This window comes from Macaca mulatta, chromosome 17, assembly GCF_049350105.2.
Source record: "Macaca mulatta isolate MMU2019108-1 chromosome 17, T2T-MMU8v2.0, whole genome shotgun sequence".
Lineage (NCBI taxonomy): Eukaryota > Metazoa > Chordata > Mammalia > Primates > Cercopithecidae > Macaca > Macaca mulatta.
Window position 1 is genome coordinate 70,609,626 of NC_133422.1, and position 19,774 is coordinate 70,629,399.

Genomic DNA, 19,774 nt, shown 5'->3' on the forward strand with positions numbered 1-19,774 from the left:
TTAAACAGCTGCTACATTTAGGGGTTCAGGTGCTACGTAAATGAAATCTTCACAGGAGGCATGATCTGGGTTGTTTTAGAGAACTTGGGTTTGAAAGCCAGTTCCACCACCGACTGGCTCTTCCTATGACAAGCCCACTTCTATGAGATTAAAAAAAATCTTAGTGTCGTGAAGATTCAATAATGTTAATATTTTTGTGAAAGTATTAACCTAATGCTTGTCATATTTAAGCTCTTAAAATGTATTTCTTTGAATTTTTAAAAGACTTTATATTTGCTATGTCTAAACTGTTGAAGATTTAAAGGGTGTCAATCTTCTTAGACTTAGTAGAATATTAGCTCTTATTTTAAAAATATTTTTCTTATTATATTTCTTTCTTGGTGGTTGGTATTTATTGTTTTACCTGAGCCCCGAGTAAATAAAAATAAACGAAGGTGTTCTCACTTGAAAGTGGGAGCTAAACATTGAGTACATATGGACACAATGAAGGAAACAGTAGACACCAGGGCCAACTTGAGAGTGGAGGGTGGGAGGTTGAGGATTGAAAAACCACCTCTCTGGTAGTCCGCATATTACCTGGGTGATAAAATAATCTGTACACCAAACCACCATGACACTCAATTGACCCACATAACAAACCTGCACGTGTATCCCCTAAACCTAAAATAAAAGTTGGAAAGAAAACAGATTTTAAAAAAGAAGGTTGATTGACTATGAAACCTGATGCCACTGATGATGAAAATCAGTTTTACTTGTTAAAGATAATTTTACAGGTGGTCCTCAACTTTCAGTGGTTTGACTTAAGATTTTTGACTTTACAATGACGTGAAAGTGATAAGCGTTTGTAGAAACTATACCTTGAGTACCCGTATGACCAGTCTGTTGTTTACTTCCAGTATGATATTCAGTAAATTGTATACTTGATACTTTATTGTAAAATGGGCTTTGTGTTCCTTGATTTTGCCCAACTGTAGGCTAAGGTAAGTGTTCTAAGCATGACTGAGGTGGATTAGGCTTAGTTACGACGTATGGTGGTTTAGGTGAAATAAAAGCATTTTTGACTTACAATATTTTCAACTTATGATGGGTTTATTGAGACATAACCCCATCATCATACATCAAGGAACATCTGTATATGTAACTAGAATACTGAGTTAATACCCACATACAAAATATATAAAATGGATTTTTAATGAATGGAATGATGAATTAAACAGATTTCTAGTTGAACATATCACATTATTTGGACGAGTCTTTTTTGTGTTTCAGAGGCGAATCTTTAGATAACCTGGACTCCCCTCGGTCCAATTCTTGGAGACAGCCCCCTTGGCTCAATCAGCCCACAGGATTCTATGCCTCTTCCTCCGTGCAAGACTTTAGTCGCCCACCACCTCAGCTGGTGTCCACATCAAACCGCCCCTACATGCGGAACCCCTCCTCCAGCGTGCCCCCGCCTTCAGCCGGCCCTGTGAAGACCTCCACCACAGGTGTGGCCACTGCACAGTCCCCCACCCCGAGAAGCCATTCCCCTTCAACTTCACAGTCAGGCTCTCAGCTGCGCAACAGGTGAGGCCCTTGCCGTTTCTCTTTCTTCTCTTAGTCTTGGGTATTTTTTCATTAAAATATCCCCCAAATCCTGTCCAAGTTTTCCAATGAAAAAGAAAAAGAAGCCCTTTCAAAGGTGTCAGATTTGGTATTCTAGTATGAAATCAATGAAGGCTTGCTTAATACCTTTCCATGCAACTCTAAGAGCATTTCTGGATGTCTTGTGAAGCCACTGGAGACTGAAGGTGTCTACTTGTTGCCACCGTCTCATTTGCCTGTGCTTGTGGTCAGTGTCTTGGATGTAAGACGTGCCTGAATACTTCTCGGTGTGGAATCATGAGAACATACAGCAGCTCACAAATGCTTCTCAAATTTCTGAGTGGAAGCAGTATTGTCAAATAGCTATTTTCATGACAGTGTCATACAAACTCAAGGAACTGAGTGTAAAAGAAGAGCATTACAGTGCTTTTCCGGGCATGCTCCATCATCTGGGGGATTTCGAACTAGCTGGATTAAAAAAATGTGAAGTCGGATATATCTTGCTTTTGGGGTTTTTGATTGCCAAAATCATCGCTTGGGCGTTCTGTTTGCCCACATTTTGGTCAGGCTACATCAGCTGAATTTGCTAGGGCATATGGTGTGGGAAGTGTATATGTTATGATAGGGTGTTTTTTTTTTTTTATATATATGGAGTGAAGCTCAGGTATCAGCCCTGCTTGGGTTTTTAGGTCTGGGTAGCTTCTCCACAGATCTTTCATGCCTCATGTAAGTACATCGGGCAGTGCTGCGCTCCTCACCCCAAGAGAGTGTTGTTGGCATGTACTCCTTTCCATCACAAATGGGATACTTCAAAGTAGAAACACATTGATTAATATTGAGACTTTTTAAAGCTATCAGATAAGAGACTTTCATAAGAAAACATGTTTTATATAAATCCAAAATAATTTTACACGTACCAGGATATAAAGTGTGTATCAATGAGTTTGAATTGAGAGAACGGAGGTGAAGATTTAGGGTAAATTTGGGTACCGTGGGGAGGTGCAGTCTATAGGATGAGAGGAAGCTAGAGGAGGGGGACCCGTTTACTGACTGAGAGACCCATTCTGGGAGAGCAGAGGGATGGACTGAGGGCTTTTGTGACCTAAGAAGGTCCTGATCTAGGAGGTGCCCTCTTAAGCGCTGTGCTCATTCTGTGGGGGTGCAGAGGCGTGGAAGAACGGGTGCTGCCTTACCAACCGGGAGAGGAGAAAAGACCTGTATACAAAAGTGGAGTAGAAATCCTCCTTCCCTCTGTCCATGGCAGCCATCAGGTACTTTTCGTTTCCTTCCCTGCAGAGACAATCCTCTAAGCCAGAGGCACAGTCAGGAAAGCACTGACATTTCTCTGTAACTAGAAAACTGGGGGACCAAGAAAGAGGGTGAAAACTAAGGCTGAGAAAAATAGGTCACAGAGGACTTGCAAAGCCTCTCGAAGAAAGTTGGGGCCACCCTTTTGGTGTTCTGAGGGGGTAGGAGGACATGATCAACATTGTGTGCTTTGGTTTAACTGGCAAGAAGATGTAGGTGGATGAGATGAGAGGCAGCTATGGCTGAATACAGACGTGATCAAAGGAGGATAGTATCAGAAATTGCAGGATGGACTAATTACACTGAAATTGCTCATTTATGTGAATCGGTGTCAAGGGTCTCAGAGCTGCCATGGAGATGGTTCAAGGTTAGAGTATAATCAAGGCATTCTTTCGTTGGCTGGTAAAAAGTTATTCTCCCACAGATATATGTATAGAGCTTTTCTTAAATTATTATCAATGTTAATAGCAGAGTGTGACTTTTAAAGAAGAATCTTGAGCTGCCCAGGTGAAAGCCTCCATTCCATTCTTGTTCTGCATCTAGGTCAGTCAGTGGGAAGCGCATATGCTCCTACTGCAATAACATTCTGGGCAAAGGAGCCGCCATGATCATCGAGTCCCTGGGTCTTTGTTATCATTTGCATTGTTTTAAGGTGAGACTGAGACAAACAGCTTGCAGGCCTGTAAAGCTTTGCTTCAAGAGCGCATGGCTTCTTTGAGCCGCTGGGTGTAGATGTGCCACTAACAAGCTAGGTGCTGTATTCGTCAATCTGTGCTGCATTTGAATCACAAATTGCTTGCTTCCCCCTAGTTCTCAAATCTTGAACCTTGTTTTAAAACTTAAATCTGGAAAAATTTTGCATTTTCTATTTCTAATCTGTTAGAATTCTATAAATTTACAGTACATAAGTTGCTTTCTCTAAGATGCTGTCAGAGGCATACTTGAAATATATCAATAACCTGCTAGTGTTGTTAAGGTCAGGGACACATGCAATTATCACAGGGTCTGAAAGCCTAGCTTTCAGTAGGAAGAACATGTAAGGAAAACCATTACCATTGTAGCTATTTTTATAATTGCACAGCCTGTTTATACCTGATAGGTTTTTGCACATAAGAAGGAACTAAGGCTTTAATTGTTTGGTTTTGTAATCTCTGTCTCTAAAGACATATCTGTTTGATTCTTGAGCTTGCATTGGGCCAGAGAATGATTCCGGTTGTTGATCCTGGAGGCCCACAGACCACAGCTTGTTTAAGCTTGTACATTGCTGGCTTGGGCTGTTCCTAGGCAGAGCAGAATGAGTCAAGATAATTAGAGTTTGGGCACATAGAATCGAAATATCCAGCCTTGAAGTGAGGCGCTGTGTGGGAGCACTTGCTAAACTAGTGCAGCAGGGACACTGGGAGCGACCCACCCCAGGGTGGAGTGCCACGACCCAGCCTTCATTCACTCTGGCCAGTTCTTTCATGGGGGGCCTTACCTGCCATTCCTCTGGCGGGATAAAACTAAATTTCTTTAAGTCAATCAGCAAATGATTTCTATTTTGGGGGAATGTATTTAGACTGGTCATCTCGGCTCTTAATATTGGCTTTATGAATTCTTTAGCATCTTATCTGGCGGGCTTGATTTTAATCTACTAATCATCTTTCAGCCTTTTTTTTTTTTTTTTTTGTCTTTGCTGAAATGTATCTAAGAGCTTAGAAGTAGCATTCTGCTCATTTCTCCCCCATCCCGAGGAGTGCCCCAAGCTTTCTTGAGCTCACTGACTTTGGATGTTCTTTTTCTTTGTTCCCCAGTGTGTTGCCTGTGAGTGTGACCTCGGAGGCTCTTCCTCGGGAGCTGAAGTCAGAATCAGAAACCACCAGCTGTACTGCAACGACTGCTATCTCAGATTCAAATGTAAGAGAGCAAATCAGAGAGAAAATTTCTTGCCTTTTAAGGAGACCACGGGTTCCCATGCATTTCCCTGAACCTGCAGCCAGCTCCCCTCCAAGTTCACTGCCGTAGGAGTCCAGGTTTCAAGAATTGTAGTGTGTTCCCCTCAAAGAGTGTGTATAGTGAATGGGCCACTGCTCAGGGTTCCAGCTACATAGGAGTGGGTTGTGAGGCCAAGGAATGGAGAGGAACAGAGTCCGAGAGTCAGGGTGGTGTCTTGCATCATCTGCCCAGGGTCCTCAGAGACCCTTAATGACTCAAGAAGACAAAGAAACCAAAACACTTCAATGAATTTTCTATTTAGGCTATAATCTGTTTCTTGACTAAAGATTGGTCTCTCATCAACTTACTTCTATTATTTAACAATGGGCTCTGATTATGTGATTTAGAATATGACCAACTTTAAAAAATATTGTTCTATGTAATACAAAATAAGTCAGTCTGTGCTTTATGTTAATATATAATATGTCAATATATAATTTTAATAGGAAAGTATTAACTATGGTGTTTCAGTGTCATTTTTGGAAAAGAGTTTTTCAAAAAACTTCAAATGCTACTTTGCATCTAAGCATGTGTTTGTGTGTTATCAAAGGCAGGCTAGCATAACTAGGGTGTGTGTTGTGTATAGCTACAGCAAGACAACCTTTACTGCTGTTTATATTTTAAACCTTGATGCTGGTAACGTGTGTTTCTTCCTTATTGTGAAAGGGTGTTACAAGTGGTATCAGCAAAACCATTTGCTTTTGAACTCTGAGGTATTTATATGGCCCCTATGTGAAGAGTGCTTTGGAAATGGTTTAAGCCCAGTCAACTCTCTTTTGTCTGTCGGTGGGTTCTGAGCCTTCCTGCTGCAGCTGTCCAGTCCTTTCCTGGATGCTGGCACTGAGGTTGGAGAAAGTCAAGGCTGGGCATGTACTGGTGGGGGTGTGTGTATGTGCGTGTGTTTTTCTCTCTCTCATCGATTTCCAAAGCCAAATAGAAATGATTTCTGGAATCATCATTTTAAAATTGCCCATGCCTTTTCTCTCCTCCAAGACAAATAATAGAGAGTTGAGTGTAATTTATTTCTATTGTGCGCAGTTCATTTTCATTTTTACTCCATTTTTACAAATAAAGAATTCCAGAGACGAGACACTGAGATTTGCCTAGCTTTATCTTAAGAGTGAGTGACAGGTTATTCTTTCTACCTCACTGGGCCACTTTCTGAGTGATGACTGCTATGTATCCCAGGTGGCAATATTCACGTTTCTGAATCTAAGCACTTTTCTTTCTTCTCTCCTTGCCTGATCAGCTGGACGGCCAACCGCCATGTGATGTAAACCTCCATACGAAAGCACTGTTGCAGATAGAAGAAGAGGTGGTTGCTGCTCGTGTAGATCTATAAATATGTGTTGTATGTCTTTTTTGCCTTTTTTTTTTTTTAAAGAATAACTTTTTTGCCTCTTTAGATTGCATAGAAGCATTGTAGTCTTGGTAGAACCAGTATTTTTGTTGTTTATTTATAAGGTAATTGTGTGTGGGGAAAAGTGCAGTATTTACCTGTTGAATTCAGCATCTTGAGAGCACAAGGGAAAAAATAAGAACTTAAGAATATTTTTGAGGCAGATAATGATCTAGTTTGACTTTCTAGTTAGTGGTGTTTTGAAGAGGGTATTTTATTGTTTTTTTAAAAAAGGTTCTTAAACATTATTCGAAATAGTTAATATAAATACATAATTGCATTTGCTCTGTTTATTGTAATGTATTCTAAATTAATGCAGAACCATTTGGAAAATTTCATTAAAATCTATCCCCAAATGTGCTTTCTGTATCCTTCCTTCTACCTATGTATTCTGATTTTTAAAAAATGCAGTCAATGTACCATTTATTTGCTTGATGAAGGGAGCTCTATTTTCTTTACCAGAAATGTTGCTAAGTAATTACCAATAGAAAGCTGCTTATTTTCATTAATGAAAAATAACCATGGTTTGTATACTAGAAGTCTTCTCCAGAAACTGGTGAGCCTTTCTGTTCAATTGCATTTGTAAATAAACTTGCTGATGCATTTAAGGAGTGGGTTGTCTTTTTCTTCTGTGTATGTGTCTGACCTCAGGCCTTTTAGTCATATTTCAGTATGTGGCCTTTTTTGATGTTACGCTTTATTCAGTAGCTTTACTAAGGTGTAACTGATGTAATACACTGGACATATTTAAAGTGTATAATTTGACAAATTTTGACATAGTGCATACCTTCGAGACTATGCCACAGTCTGGATGTGTTTACTGAAACATTTTAATAAGGAACTTTATTTTTGATAAAGTTATGTTTTTGGATACATTTGTATGGTGAGGGTAATGAATTGTTGGATCATTTGAATAAAATCTTTTCTTTTACTACCCCCATGATAAAAGGAGAAGACAACAGTGAGCTTAGAATATCTATAAAGCAAAAAGTGTAGTCTCTTGTTTAAAAAATCTGGAGCGGGAATGCAAGGATACAAAATTTTAACATGCTTTGAGCAAAAATTTAAACTTACTGGAATCTTTTATAATAATGTAAGTGGAATGGACATTTCTAGGAACTGAGAACTGTATTGGAATAGGTTTAAAATATATAAGAAATGTTAATGTGGGAGATAAAAATTTTATTTAGTACTTGCTCTGATTATTGTTAAAGTAATAATGTGTTCCTTGAGGATAACTTGTCAAATGCCCCAAAGCATAAAGAATATAATTCTGAATCCCAGATTCCAAAGACAAGAGCTCTGTCTTTGAATTCATTCTGCATATAATTATTTATAAGTATGAATTGTAAATTCTTCCATGTTCTTAAAGTTATTGTTATCTTTTTTCATGGTTGCATAGTGCTCCATTGTTTGGCCTTGGTAATATTTAGTTGATAATTCCATTACTGTGTATTTTTCAGTTGTTTCTAAGATCAAACATTTTAATATGTGCAGGTTATGTATAAATATGTAAATTCTGTGATACTCTATGATCATCTCTTTCTTTATATTATTTTCATAGACATAAAATTGTTGCTCGGAGATTATGCATCTTAAGACACTCATAGTGTATATTGCCAGAGTGGTTTCCAGAAAGGCACTGCTGGTTTCGACTCCTATAAGCAGCACATGGGCTTTGTCCATCTCTGCATGTTCATGAAGATACATTTCTTTTGCCTTGTTCTCTGCCTGACGTATACGCAGAGGCAGCCCTCGATATGCAGTGGTTGAATAAATGAATGAAGAAACCGATATCAATATCTTCCCTGTTAATTCTGTTTTTCACTGTCCCCAGAGGATGCCTTAATTCTGCCATCATTTTAGTTTCCTTATCCAACATCCTTTCTGACCATTGCTCCTTTTCATCTAAGCCTTTTGTCTTTTCATCTGCTCTTGCTTTCTTATGACTTTTTTTCTCCCATTTCTCACATTATCTTACTTAGTGATAACATTTCTGTTAGTACAAATTATAAGTACAGTTTGCAGAGCTATTTTCTTCCAGGATACTGACTCTACATTTGTGTAAGCCCCTGGGTATTTGTTACTTCACCTAGGAACAAGGGAATAGTCCAGCCCTTCAACACATTTTTTTATTCATGCTTGATGCTCCAGGCACTGCTTTCGGCACCATGGGTAGAACAGTGAAGAAATACAAAGTCTTGCCTCTGACTGGTCTTATTTTTCTGATCGAGAGAGGTGATAAGACAATACACGAAAAAATAACATGCAGGTAGTGATGACAGCAACAAAGAACAAATACTGGGTAAGAAAGATGCAAGTGCTGGAAGTGGAAGTTTGACAGTGCTTTTCATACAGGTGGTCAGGGACAGCCTTTTGATATTTGGGCCAAAGCCTGAAGAAATGAAGGAACAAACAGAGACTTGATGGAAAAGCATTCCAGACACAGGGAACAGCAAGTGACAAGTCTTGGCGCCGGAGAGTATCTGGTGTGTCCAGGAAGCAAGCGTGGTTGAGTGGAGTGAGTGTGGAGGGTTTAGGAGCCATGGGGAAGTGGAGGGCACAGAGCAGCAATCGTTGCAGGACACGGGCTGTTACTTTGAATGGAAGAAGACACTGGAGAGTTCTGAGCAGAGAAACGAACTGACGGATGTGTTAAAAGGACTGCTACAGACTGCTGTATGAACAAGACTGCAGAAGGACAGGCAAAAGCAGGGAGACCAGTTTGGAGCCTATTGAAATGACCCAGGAAAAAGACATTTACTTCAACAGGGTGGATATAGGGGAGGTAGTGAGGAGAGGGAAGATTGTAGTGTGTGTGTGTGTGTGTGTGTGTGTGTGTGTGTGTCCTGAAGGTGAAGCTGGTAGAATTTGATCATAGATTGGATGAAGCAAAAGACAGGGCGGAGTCAAAAATGAATCTGAAATGTTGGCCTGAGGAGCTGGAAAAATGGAATTGCCTTTTTCAGAAATGGAGATGGTTACAGGTAAAGCACATTCGGGTAGGGTGATCCGAGATTTGGTTTTTAAGCATAGTGAGGCTGAGCAATCTATCAGATACCTCAGTAGCAGCATTGAGTAGGCAGCTGGCTATGCAAGGGAGAAACCCAGGCTGGGGATGTAAATATAGAGTCATCAGTATGTAGATGGAATTTCAGCTGAGAATTGGGGGGACATCACCTGGAATCTGACTGTAACTAGAGTGGAGGTGATGTCCAAGGACTGAATCCTGAGGCCCTCCAGCAGTAGCGATCAGAGATGCAGAAAAGTGAGCAGGAGAGAGAACCAAGACCCTAGTGCCCTGGAAACCAAGTCAAGACCATATTTTAAGGAGGGAGAGACCTGTTGTGTCAAATACTTCCCAGAGATCCAATAGAAATTAGGCCCGAGAGTTGACAATGGAAATCAGTTTGCAATGTGCTTTCCCCCTGATCATACACATGTTTGTGTTTGATTTTATCCTTCTCAAAGGTTCAGTTGGGGGCTCCTCATGTATGTGGTAGCTGGCCCAGTTTTCAGGGCCTCGTAAATGGACCTGATGCTCTTGCCTAGTTTTCCCAGAGAGACGAGCTGAAGGGTAACATAGAAAGCCATCTCTAGGCCACTTACTGTCTGTACCCTTCCCTATAATGTACTAGCAGCCAGAGCTGCACTTCCCAGTGTGTTGTATGTCACCTCAACACACATGTGATCTTTCTCCTCCCTCTGCCCTACAATTTCTGAGGATCACAGAATATTGTGGAAATAAAGGTTTTGGGGTTGAGGCTACCCTATCTGCCTCAGTGGTGCAGAGCTGGTCAGTTGGGGGCCATTTCTGCTCTGCAATGTTCTGATACAAACCCTAGGTCTTTTAACCAAGAGGCGGGCCAATCTGTCTGATTTCAAGCTACAAACAAGCTTTGTTCTTTAAGTTTTGACACATAGTTCAGCTACGTGGTAGTTGATGGAAATCCCCTCTAGGTTCCAGCCTTAGTTTGCCAGTTTGAAATCTTAGCATTAAGAATTTTTTATTTTCAATGTGTTTATGCTTTGTGGGAAGCAGGGAGAAGCTGAATAAAAAATTGCTGTCTAGATGCCATATTAAGGCATAAGCTAGTTTTGTGATTGATTGATTGATTTAGAGATTGCATTTTGTTCTGTCACCCAGGTGATCATGGTTTACCACAGCCTCAATCTCCTGGGCCCATGCAGTCCTCCTGCCTCGTCCTCCCGAAGTGCTGGGGTTGTAGACATAAGCTATTGGATCTGACCAAGTTCTTTGTTTTGGGATGTCATAAATATTCCTGAAACCTACATCTCCATATCCTTGACTTACAGGCAGTAGGTTCAGGTGTATTCTTTAGCCGTTCATTTCTTCAGTTGATACGTTTGAGAATTACATGTGTGTAGGTAATTAAACCCGTCTTTCCTCAGTGCTGAGCCAATAGAGAACCTTTTATAGGAGGGAAGGATGGGAAATACCAGCGTCTTTTCTGCTGGACAACTTCCCACTTGGATTGAGCTTAATGACGGAGCATCGAAGAGAAGGGCCCTTGTCCTCTGTACCTGTGGGCTAACCACATGGAGGACAGAGGACTGCAAGTGGCCTGTGGACAGGCAGCTTTGAAGACAAGGTTAAAGAATAGTTGAGGGTGCAGGCCACATATGAGTGGCCACTTCTGACATTCAGTCTTTCCCAAAGAGGGTGATGTTTGTCACTCCTCCCTCTATGGGCAGAAACAAGGGAGCAGAGTAGAGAGAAGAATGATTTCTTCTTCCAGTGTTCCTGAGAAAACAAATGCTTCTGGGTTGGCATGAATGTAGAGGAGGAGAGAAGGTGATTTTACCCTCTATGTGAAGGCATGGAATATCTTCAGTGCCAAACTTAGGAAGGAAAGCGGAAAAATTGAATTTGTTCTGCTTAAGAATTTAATCTTAGCATTTTACTTGAAATGTTTATGTAAGAGTGAAAACTAGCCAAAAAGGGTGAAACTCTCTGAATTTCAATGCATAGACACAGAATGGTAACTACTGCCTGTTTGCTAGAGTTGAGAGACATGCCTAATGGGGTGTCTCAGGGTTGAGATTTTACTTGTTTTATTTTGCACTTTAACATCCGTCCTCACAATCTGGAGGAGGGATTAGAAGGCATGCTAATGCAAGTCCCAGTTCATGTCAGTAATTGAAAAAAAAAAACCAAAAAACTAATTTTTGCTTAAAGTCCATGGATAGGAGGCAGGAAAACAACTTCCAGATTCTTCTTCATGAAACGTGTGGATACTAGGAGTTTATATGATGAATATGAAACAATCGTCGTTCTCACAGAGGGAAGAGAGGCATATACCCAAAGTATCCTAGTACATGGTAGAAGAGACACGGCCTGTGAGAGACAGTGTGTGAGGAAGTGGCTTCACAGCAGAGGTGATGTTTAAACTACATATTTAAGGGCAAATACAATCTTAACAGATCAAGTGGAAGGAGCAAAATATTATTTGAATTAAGATAAACATCCCAGTGATTCTTCCCTTCCTTTGTACTCCTGCTGAGCCTTACAGAGTTGGCCTGTTTTGCAGAGTCATGAGCAGATCGCTCGAGATACTTTGGGCTGGGATCCCCATTGACTGGGCTGTGCACTGGTACTGGTCCGTAGCCTGTTAAGAACCTGGCAGCATGGCAGGAGGTGGGCGGTGGGCAAGTGAGTGTTGCTGCCTGAGCTCCGTCTCCTGTAAGATCAGTGGCAGCATTAAATTCTCACAGGAGCGTGAACCCTACTGTGAACCTCCCATCCAAAGGTTCTAGCTTGCTCTCTCATAAGAATCTAATGCCTGATGATCTGAGGTGGAACAGTTTCATCCCGAAACCATCCCGCCCACCCTGTCTGTGGAAAAATTGTCTTCCATGAAACCTATCTGTTGTCCCAAAAAGGTTGGGGGTCGCTGTTCTGGGTGACAATGTATCCGTGAACTGGACCAAAAGACAAATGAATAACTTTGGGAACTGAAGCCTGGGTAGTTTAGATATTTGTTGAGGGTGGAGAAAAGTCCTGTTTTGGATAGAACATACCACAGGGTGGACATACATTTAAAAATGTCTAAAGGTAGCTGGAAAATAGGGGATTGGGTTTAAACAGTAAAAGAAATGTCCGTTAATGTATTCATTCGCATGCTCAAATTGACTTAAATATAAAGAAGTGTATTTCTTTATCTAATAGGAAGTCGAGAAGGCTGATTCATTCAGCAGTTCAATAACGTCATTAAAGAAGCATATTCATGCCGGGCATGGTGGCTCATGCCTGTAATCCCAACACTTTGGGAGGCTGATCATGAGGTCAGGTGGGCGGATCATGAGGTCAAGAGTTCAAGACCAGCCTGGCTAACGGTGCAACCCCGTCTCTACTAAAAATACAAAAAATTAGCCAGGCGTGGTGGCCTGTGCCTGTAGACACAGCTACTTGGAAGGCTAAGGCAGGAGAATCGCTTGAACTTGGGAGGCAGAGGTCGCAGTCAGCCAAGATCGCGCCACTGCACTCCAGCCTGGGTGACAGAGTGAGACTCTGTCTCAAAAAAAAAAAAAAAAAAAAAAAAAAAAAAGCACGTTCATCTCAGGCTCTTTGGCCATTCTCATTGTTGTCCTGATCCTGAGGCTAGTTATGACCATAGCTGCAAGACAAGTGAAGGGCTTTATGCTTCCTTGTTATTATCTACTGGAAGAGAGACTGACTGGTTAGTGCTCTCAAGTGTGTAGGAAAACTTCCCAGAAGCTTTCAGCAAAATATTTTTGTTCTCATTGGCCAGACTTGAGTTATTTGTCCATTTTTGAACCAAGGGTAATCCCATTCTCAAGGCAATCATGACCTTCAGTGAAGACCAGCTTACGATCATGTTATTGCTAACCGATGGGAGTGTGATGAAATGAATGTTGGAGTCAACCACAATGTTTACCATTGTTAGGCATCATGAATTATCTAAAAAATATTTACTGAGTATTTGCTTTATGCAAGACTTTGTCTTATTTTCAGTGAGTTTCTTAAACAATATAGGGAGAACAGGAGAGGGGACAAGGATCTTTCCTTCAATTGTACCCAACAAGGATCATGTGTACGAGTAGTTATTTGATTGAAAATTTGATGTGTTCTAGAAAAGATAAAGGATCAGCTTATTGTAACAGGTGAAACATTGGGAACCTGGTAATTTGTGAATGCTTGTAAAGCATGAGGAATATACTTGTTCAAATTTCTTATATAAAAGCTCATGAAAGTAAATCATGAAACTAATACTCATCCTTTTGTGATTAAATTTTAAACACTTTATGGATTTTACATGCCAATATCCCATGGTATTGTTTAATACAGTTTTAAGTGACCTATTAAGTGACTTGAACGTTGTTTGACAACTCTGTGTAAAGCTCTTTGCTACTTTCACTGTAAAGATCCTCAAACCTCTTTATAGAGAAGGATTTTTCACAACAATATTTCTGTGGAAGATTATCATGAATCTTTGCCATTAAAATTCGATTGGAAAGAAATAGGACTTACTCAAAATTCCCTAGGAGAGGCCCATTAGAATCAGGAAAACAATGCAGCAGTTTTTTTCTACGTTATATCCAGGATTTTAACTTAAGATATTTTTGTGTGCTACTTGCTGTTCCTGGTTTTGCCCCACTCCCCAAAGTGCTTTCTTAGATCTATAATGAATTAGGTGTCACAGACCGACATGCAAGGCATTGATCTCTGTGTTGCCATTTCAGGCTAAAATAGAGAGTTCCCCCTGCATTTGTCAGCAGCTCATTTACCCTTTCGACCTGTTTCACAGCAGCAGGAAAACATCCATCAAAGACGGCCAGAAGGACTCCTGGGTCCAGTCCTCCAGTTATGTATGCTCTTGAATCCAGTCCTACGTTCAAATCAGACTAGCCGTCTAGGATCTCTTAGCCATAGAATGCTGCTTTTGAAGCCATCTCAAGTTTAAATATCTGATCAGGTTTGGAATGTTCACGATGCCTTTATTCTGCATGTGTGAAAGTCTTTCCTCAGGCAGGAAAGACCCTCTAGCCCTCCTGAGTTCTCCTTAGTAGTGTTTGTTGAGTGCTTTCTGTGTACCAGGGTTCTTAGGGATACAGTATTTTCATGCTACCTTGCCAAAATTATGAAAATCAACATTAACAAAGTTATGAAAACTAGCATTAATTTTTCTATAGTTGGACTTACTATCTGTTTGGCATTCCATTCCATCTGAAGGCAGGACGCACAAATCTAGTTTTCTCTATTTCTTTTCTACAGCTGCTTCTGATTTAAATCCAGTCAAATCAGAATTTTTCCTCCCTCTCTCCTTCCCCCACTGGTGGCATCTAAGCACTGGTATGTTTGCATGGTGACAGTGTCATGGGCCTGTGGAAGCCCTTTGCTCTCCCTGTTTTTTTTTTTTTTTTTGAGACGGAGTCTCACTCTGTCGCCCAGGCTGGAGTGCAGTGGCGCAATCTCGGCTCACTGCAAGCTCTGCCTCCCAGGTTCATGCCATTCTCCTGCCTCAGCCTCCTGAGCAGCTGGGACTACAGGCACCCGCCACCACGCCCGGCTAAGTTTTTGTATTTTTAGTAGAGATAGGGTTTCACCGTAGCCAGGACGGTCTCTATCTCCTGACCTCATGATCTACCCACCTCGGCCTCCCAAAGTGCAGGGATTACAGGCATGAGCCACCACGCCCAGCCTCTCCCTGCTTTTTATAGCGATGTTCGCTGCAGTCCCTATTGATCTGTGTGGTCTTTCTAATAAGTTAGCCTTTCATGACACTCTCCTCTGGGGTGTCCACTTTCCTATCTGGCCCATGGCTAGAAGGTGTCTGCAGCACAGCCTACCCAGTATGCAGTGTCAACACCCATCCCTTCACCCCCAATGTGTGACTTCTTTGGGTCAACAAGCCTGCTCTGTCAGCAAAACGTCATCTCTACCCTTAGATCCTTTACCACACCTACAAAGTCCCTTTGCCACGTGAGGTAACATAGTCATAGGTACCACAGATTAGGAGGAGAACATCTTTGGAGAGACGTGATTCAGCATACCACAGTCACTTTGATATTTACCAACTAAAAACATGAGTATCTTCCCCTCGCTGCTCTGCTTCTTTAAGGGGAGTACATTAATATGATTTTGACTATAAATATTAATGTTTTTCTTAAATTGTCTTTATTATAAATGTGTGCTCATCATGAAGAGATATGAAATGGCACTTGTAATCTCTGTAAGACCTAATTTTCAGTGGGATAGTGATTATTTCAATGACCTCTACAATGCTTGTTTGGTCAGAACATAACTCATTTCTTATGGTTAGTGCTGTCCAAAATGAAGTGCAAGATGATTTATTTGTATTTGTAGGAAGAAAGTATTAGTACACTTATGCATATTTATATGTTTTAAAGTAAAAATTTTAAGTTTTTCTAATCACTCGTGGAAGGATTGACACACATATACCTTTTTGGCTGGGTTTGTCACACGTGGTATAGAGAACATGATATATTCTGAAGGCAAATGGGAGTTCCATATTGTGCAGAGGTTAATACGGGTGCCCTCTCTTGATCATTTGCTTTCAGCATGTTGTGATGTATTGTGGCATCATCTTGCAAGCAAGATGTTTAAAAACTAAGCAGGAAAAACATGAAGAAAAACTCCTACAGTTTTTTTCAGTGATGTTTAAAGTCAAGTAAGAGTTCAACCTATCCTGATAGGATATAATATACTATCTGTAATGATAGATGTTTAGAAGCTTCTGATATTTTATTACGTAGTAGCAGATGACAGAGGTGAATACCTTTCTTTGCTCTTCCTTCCTTTAAACTTCCTGAGGTTAAAATGACTGAAATAACATATTGAAAATAACATGGAGATGCCTTTGTCAGCAAATTTTGCTGGAAGATGCACAGAAAACATTGAAGTTCAGAAGAAATGAGTATGAGAACAAATAATTCAGTGTGGGAGGTTTGCTACATAGTGTGTTTGTCCCTATCATAGCTTATGGTATTTGCAAAATTCTGTTGACAAAATACAAGAACTGCTACTATTAATGAGCCATCCAAAGAAAAACATTCCAGAAGACAAATACTAAACAATAAGTTACTTCTTTATTAAAAACTATGATAAAATTGTAAGCTTACTTAACATTGATGGAATAACTATTTTGGAATACAAGGATTCCAGAACAAAGTTTTAGATAGCCTCAGATTTTATCATTACTAACATACTATTTTTACTGCATAATTTGTTGCTAGTTTTAGCCTTAAAGAAATGGAAGCCAGAACTTTATAAATGTGGTTAATTTTATAAAAACGAGGTCTTTACTAGAGTAGAATAACACTTTGTAATGAGATGAAGAATGACCTTGAACATTTTGTTTTGTTACAAAATTGTGGGGTGGCTTTGTTTTCATTACTTTGGCCATAGTTGAAAATGTTCTGCATTTTTTATTTTTCAAAAAAAGCGCTTTCCAAATGTGTTGAACTTTTCCTTGATAAATGGTTGTCATAGTTTCCCTGACAGATATTTAAAATACAAATACAAACTGAATTATATTTTCTTGCCAGATAAATGTCACCATTTAAAAATAAATAGGAAAACATTTTGAAAGAAATGTGATAGACTGTTTTCAAAATTAGTATTTTAAAAGTTTCCATTGTGGCCGGGCGCGGTGGCTCACGCTTGTAATCCCAGCACTGTGGGAGGCAGAGGCGGGCAGATCACAAGGCCAGGAGAGCAAGACCATCCTGGCCAACATGGTGAAACCTCGTCTCTACTAAAAATATAAAAATTAGCTGGGCGTGGTGGCGTGCACCTGCAGACCCAGCTACTCAAGAGGTTGAGGCAGGAGAATCGTTTGAACCTGGGAGGCAGAGGTTGCAGTGAGCCGAGATTGCGCATTGCACTCCAGCCTGGTGACAGAGCCAGATTCCATCTCAAAAACAAACAAACAAACAAAAAAAGTTCCCGTTGTTATACATTTTTTGCAAACAAACTATTTCATGCATAAAAATTCTCATCAGAAATTAATATGTTTAAAACTATTTTCAAATGATATATTTTATCAGGGTTTGAACAAATTTATGAGAATATACACAAAAGGAAGAGTCAGTGACTATCATGGAATGGAAATTTACTAGCTCATTTTTAACAAAGCCTCAGCTCAACTGGTAGACGCCATTGAGTAATCAGTGCCAGGATTTAGTAAACCAGCCGCAGACCAACTCTTTTTACCTAATTTTTGTATCTACATCCCTTTGTGATAGCCATGCAGACCAAGGATGCCCACACACTAGCTCACAACCAAGTCTCCATTCTTGATCAACCAAGATATTTTGTAGAAATAAAGACTATTAATCATACTATGTTTGCAAAAAAAAAAAAAAAAAAAAAAACCAAAAAGAAAACCCATCAATTTTGAAGGAGGCACGTTTGTTCTTTTATAAAGCTTATAAATAGTGAAAATACTGCTTTTATCTTTATCTCTTTTTTACCTTTTTAGCGTAGTTTAATGATATACACAAAATGTAGTGTTGTATAAGATTTATACATAAATATGCATATTGGGGGCCTATATGCATCTGTATTTGTTTTAAACCGAAATGTCTTATTTAAAAAGATGAGATGAAAAGGTTTAAAGTCCTCGCAATGGAAAGCCAAAATAGTGAAGTAAACTGATGAAGGTGCCTTTTAATTCCCTGTCGAGTCTTCCCATCTTACATCCTTGTAATGTATCTTTATGACTCCATGTGAAGGGGATTGCATTAAAACACATTTGCATCTTTGGAGAATTGGAGCGTTAGCCGTAGGATGCACTCTTTTGCTTGTTTCGTTATACCTGTAGTAGAATCTTAAACCCTTACACACGAGTCTCCATTTGAAAAGCTGTTGGTGATCAGATAAAACACTGTCTCCCCTTAATTTTGTTTTTATTTATTTATTTTTCCACAAAAAGCTGTTTGTCTTCCAAGTCCTTGAGGGTTCAATTCAAGTTTTCTAATTATTTTGCATTGTCTTTCTGACAATTAGCACTTAGAACGTGGGACAGGATGGTATAAAAGGTGAAGACAGCAGTTAAAGAGTGACACTATCTGAGGCTTAGTGGCTTCCTGCACATGTAACCTTGATGGCCTTACTTTTCCTCCCTGTGCCTCAATTTTTTCACATGTAAAACAAAAGTGAAACAGGGATCACTAGTAGCACCTCTCATGAGCTTCTTGTGACCAGGAACTGAGTAAATTCACTTGAAGCTCTTGGAAAGGTGGCTGGCGAATAGAAACAATAGATGTTAACTCTTAGCTTTTTGTACGAAGTAATTCCTATGCTGTTTTCTACAAAACTTTATTTCTGCTTTCCAGATGAAACAGGATTGACCCCATTTTAGAAAAATCAACAATAAATGGCACTTAATGAGACTATGTTCCTAAATCTGCATTTCTTTGTGAGAATTTTGATTTTGCAGGTTCTTCGTATTCATAACACTAGGTGGCAGTGTTAGCACAGACGGGGGAAAAATACTGCAGGTTTCCCCATTCCCCCATTTCCCTTTCCAGTTTTATAACTTTTTAGACAGCCTTTGAACCACTGATCAGTCCATATTAGTAGTCTGGGGACACCCCAGTGCCGAGTCCTACAGGACACTGGCTGAGGGATTAACAGGACATTTCAATGATCATTGCCTCGTAGGAGCAAATGTGGTCCGTTGCGATGCGAAGAAACTACCTCCTAATTTCTCTATCAGGGGCTTGCACAAGGCTGTTTTTCTGCACAAAAGCTGACTTAGGAACGCTTTAGCTCACTATGCAGAGGCCTGGAGAGTCCTTGATTTTCCTGGAGCGAGCTGGCAGCTTTGACAGAGGCTGTCACGTTTTAGGAATCTCAATGGTCCCCCAGAAAATAAGCCAACGGCCTTGGGCGGGTGGGATTTTGCTGAAGTCATTTCTTTGTGACACTGTGGGAGAGGAAAGTATTTGCCAGGTCACTGGGGTCCTGACTTTAAAATCTGCCAGTTTTTACACTAAAATGTTTATTCTTTTTAGATGATTACCCGGAGCTCCTCTGAGAAAAATAGGAGTAGATTGCTGCAATTACCATGGGTTAAAATGAAAGATGGGATGACCTGGCTGTACAAAGGCATAGGGACTCAGGCAGACGAGAACTCCTGATCCTTCTCTGAATCGGATTTTCCTGACTGTAGAGCCCAGATCAACCCTTCCACTCCATCGATTTGGGTCTCTCTCTCTCTCTCTCTCTCTCTCTCTCTATATATATATATATATATAGATCTATCAATTTATCATGCCTCCATAAATCTGCATGCACACATGTACATATATACACACACACATATTTTTGTTTATTCATTCAACCTGTAAATATTTGAGTGCCCACTGTGTGCCAGTTACTGATCTCAACAACACAGATGAAGCAGTGAACAAAACAGATAACGTCGCCCCTCTTATGGAGCTTATATTATATTGTAGTGGGGGGACACATCAGGTGGTAAACACTGTGAAGTAAAGTGA

The 19,774-nt window shown here is 40.2% G+C and overlaps 1 protein-coding gene across 28 annotated transcripts in view; it reads left to right on the forward strand.

Annotated features, from left to right (window-relative positions):
• Nucleotides 1–6,873, forward strand: part of LMO7 (LIM domain 7) — a 309,870-nt gene extending 302,997 nt beyond the window's left edge. For 27 of the 28 annotated variants that reach the window (XM_077973779.1, XM_015121212.3, XM_077973778.1 and 24 more), the window contains 4 exons: nucleotides 1,270–1,566; nucleotides 3,436–3,544; nucleotides 4,686–4,788; nucleotides 6,116–6,873. In XM_077973779.1, coding sequence (XP_077829905.1) covers nucleotides 1,270–1,566; nucleotides 3,436–3,544; nucleotides 4,686–4,788; nucleotides 6,116–6,138 — 532 coding nt within the window. In that variant the 3' untranslated portion in view covers nucleotides 6,139–6,873. The remainder of the gene's footprint in view (nucleotides 1–1,269; nucleotides 1,567–3,435; nucleotides 3,545–4,685; nucleotides 4,789–6,115) is intronic. The other variant, XM_028837588.2, reaches the window with a different exon arrangement.
• The last annotated feature ends 12,901 nt before the right edge of the window (nucleotides 6,874–19,774 follow it).